The sequence below is a fragment of the Alligator sinensis genome, unplaced genomic scaffold (assembly GCF_000455745.1).
Source record: "Alligator sinensis unplaced genomic scaffold, ASM45574v1 scaffold608_2, whole genome shotgun sequence".
Lineage (NCBI taxonomy): Eukaryota > Metazoa > Chordata > Crocodylia > Alligatoridae > Alligator > Alligator sinensis.
This window is the reverse complement of record NW_005842527.1, coordinates 908,571-910,997: the sequence shown is the minus strand read 5'-3', so window position 1 is coordinate 910,997 and position 2,427 is coordinate 908,571. Positions and strand designations below refer to the sequence as shown.

Genomic DNA, 2,427 nt, shown 5'->3' with positions numbered 1-2,427 from the left:
AGACATTAGGAAGACCTTTTTCCCAGTTACAGGCAAAAAGGTCTGGAACGGGCTCCCAAGGGAGGTGGTGCTCTCCCCTACCCTGGGGGTCTTCAAGAGGAGGTTAGATAAGCATCTAGCTGGGGTCATCTAGACCCAGCCCTCTTTCCTGCCTATGCAGGGGGTCGGACTCGATGATCTATTGAGGTCCCTTCCAACCGTAACATCTATGAATCCTGGCCTCTTAGCAGCTTCCTGCCCAGCTGCACTCCCTGTCAACGCTGCTGGGACTGGTCTCCATGGAAACCCTGACTTCATGCTGTCACGGCCGTGTAGATCTGTCTTATACCTGCTCCAGTTACTCGGTGGCATCTTTGACTGCTCTGGGTGGAAGTGGGACCAGAGCCACACTTAGCAAACTGGCTTGTCTCCTACTTTTCTCCCATGCTCCCAGGACTGCAAGGAGGGCTGCAGGGGCACACACCAGTCTGTAAGACCCTGTAGGAGCAGCCTTGGCAGTGGCTACTGGCCTTGCCCTCTTAGGTACAGATAAGGGGTGGGGAGAGGGCAGACGGTAGAAAGAATAAAGTATGGAAGTCCTGCCCCCACTGCCCTCAGCTAGCACCAACTAGATCAGTAGTTCTTAACCTTTTTAGCCTCAAGACACCCTTCCCTATTTTTCCTGATTTTTAGATTGTAGCTCTGGGTACAGTGAAATTCAGAAAAGCTATGGAGGGGTCCCTTGAGGCTAAAAAGTTTTGAGGACTACTGCCTTGCCTTGTGAGGAGCTCAGTGTTCATAGTGATTGGCTTCTTGGTGGGCAAGGAGAGGTGTGGCTGTATTCTCCCTAACCTGTTTGCTTGTGGGGACCAAACTGAATAGACGCTTACAAATCTTCATAATATGATCCCCTCTTTTTCTTGGGTCTACTTAGTCTATAGTTCTGCCAGCAGAGTGCATGCATACTCAGAAAGCCTGCCTGTCTGAGGCAGTGGAGCTGTCCTTTTCTGCTCCTAGAATTACTCTACCTCTGAGTGAAATTAAGCTTATGTTGCTGCCAGGCAGCTGGCTGAAGGCTCATGTAGAGGCTCCCTCATTTTCTGCTGACTGCAACAGACTTCGTGCAGAGGCTGCACAGCTGCTATATTTGGGTTGCACAGAGCCATTAGAAGTGCTGAGGTGTCCATCTGCTCTGGTAGTTTATCAGTGGCAACTGCTGGATCAACAGGTAAGAGTAGACATATGTTTTAGGTTGCAAAGATGTGAACAGTGTTGTTCAAAGTATTAATGGCCATCTGAGTTTTTACCTTGTGAGAAAAGCGGGGCAGGTTACACCTCAGAGCTATTGTTTCAGGTCATGCAGTACAGGGTGACCTTACTGCATCAGTTTTACTTGGTTCTTTTTTTGAAGACTATGTTATTTAAAACTTTGACCCTAGAGAGCAGGAAGACAGTGTGAAAGAGGTGTGAATGCTCTGTTTTATGAGTTGCTGGATTATTCCAAGTCCAGGTGTCTTTACATTTCTATATCAATTCTATTTTTCTTAGCTACAACAGTTGTCTAGTAAAAATTTTAATACCTTTCGCTGGTAATATTAATACAGGGAAACATGGTAGAGGTGTACTGATACATCGGCCCATACCATATCAGCACCAACACAAGGAAAATTGATCTTATCGGCAATCGTTTTTTTTTTTTTGGACCATGTGGCCGACAATATCACCGATAAATGCTGCAGCCAGGAGTGCAGCCCAGCAGCTTGGAGAGCAGTGTCTGGCTGGTAAGTCTGTGGGGAGGAAGGGGCGGGGGCAGATCAAGGCCCCTGTGGTGAGAGGGGGAGTGGGGCAGGCACTGCCCAGCTAGCACAGAGTGGAGCTGTGACTTGTCTGGGGGGCACAGGGAGGTGTGAAGCGGGGGGGTGGGTCCCATCGTTGCATGCACCCATGGGGGAGGAATGGAGGGCAGCTGCTTCTGTGTGCAGGGCGAGGGTGGGCTGCCTGCTGTATGCTCAGGGCTGGAGGCTGTGCTGGGCTTTTCCCAGCAGGGGCTGGGACTGGGCTGCGCTTGGGGTAGGTGGTGGCAGTGCTGGGAGGGGGGGGTTATGGCCTACCCTGTAGCCCCTCTCCCAGCAGCACTGCTGCCCACCCCGAGTGCAGCCTGGGCCCAGCCCCCGCTGGGAAGAACCCAGCACAGCCTCCAGCTCCAAGTGCTCAGTAGCAGCCTGCCCTTGCCCCATGCAGAGATCTGGGGGGCACATGCCCCCCCAAGCATCCCCTGTAGGTATGCGCAGAGGTGGGAGCTCCCTCCCCCCACCCCTCCTGAGCCCCCTGGATGATCTGTGGCTCTGTCCCATGCCCCACTCTGCCATGGCTGGGCAGCATCTGGCCCTGTCCCTGCCCCACTCCCTCACTGTGGGAGCCTCAATCTCCGGCCCCCCCCCCCGCCCG

General features: G+C 52.9%; 1 protein-coding gene across 1 annotated transcript in view; it reads left to right on the top strand.

Moving 5' to 3' along the window:
- The first annotated feature begins 1,684 nt into the window (after nt 1-1,684).
- PCMT1 (protein-L-isoaspartate (D-aspartate) O-methyltransferase) overlaps nt 1,685-2,427 on the top strand; it is a 49,363-nt gene continuing 48,620 nt past the window's right edge. The window contains exon 1 of the mRNA XM_006031763.2: nt 1,685-1,760. Within this exon, the coding sequence (XP_006031825.2) occupies nt 1,685-1,760 (76 nt within the window). The remainder of the gene's footprint in view (nt 1,761-2,427) is intronic.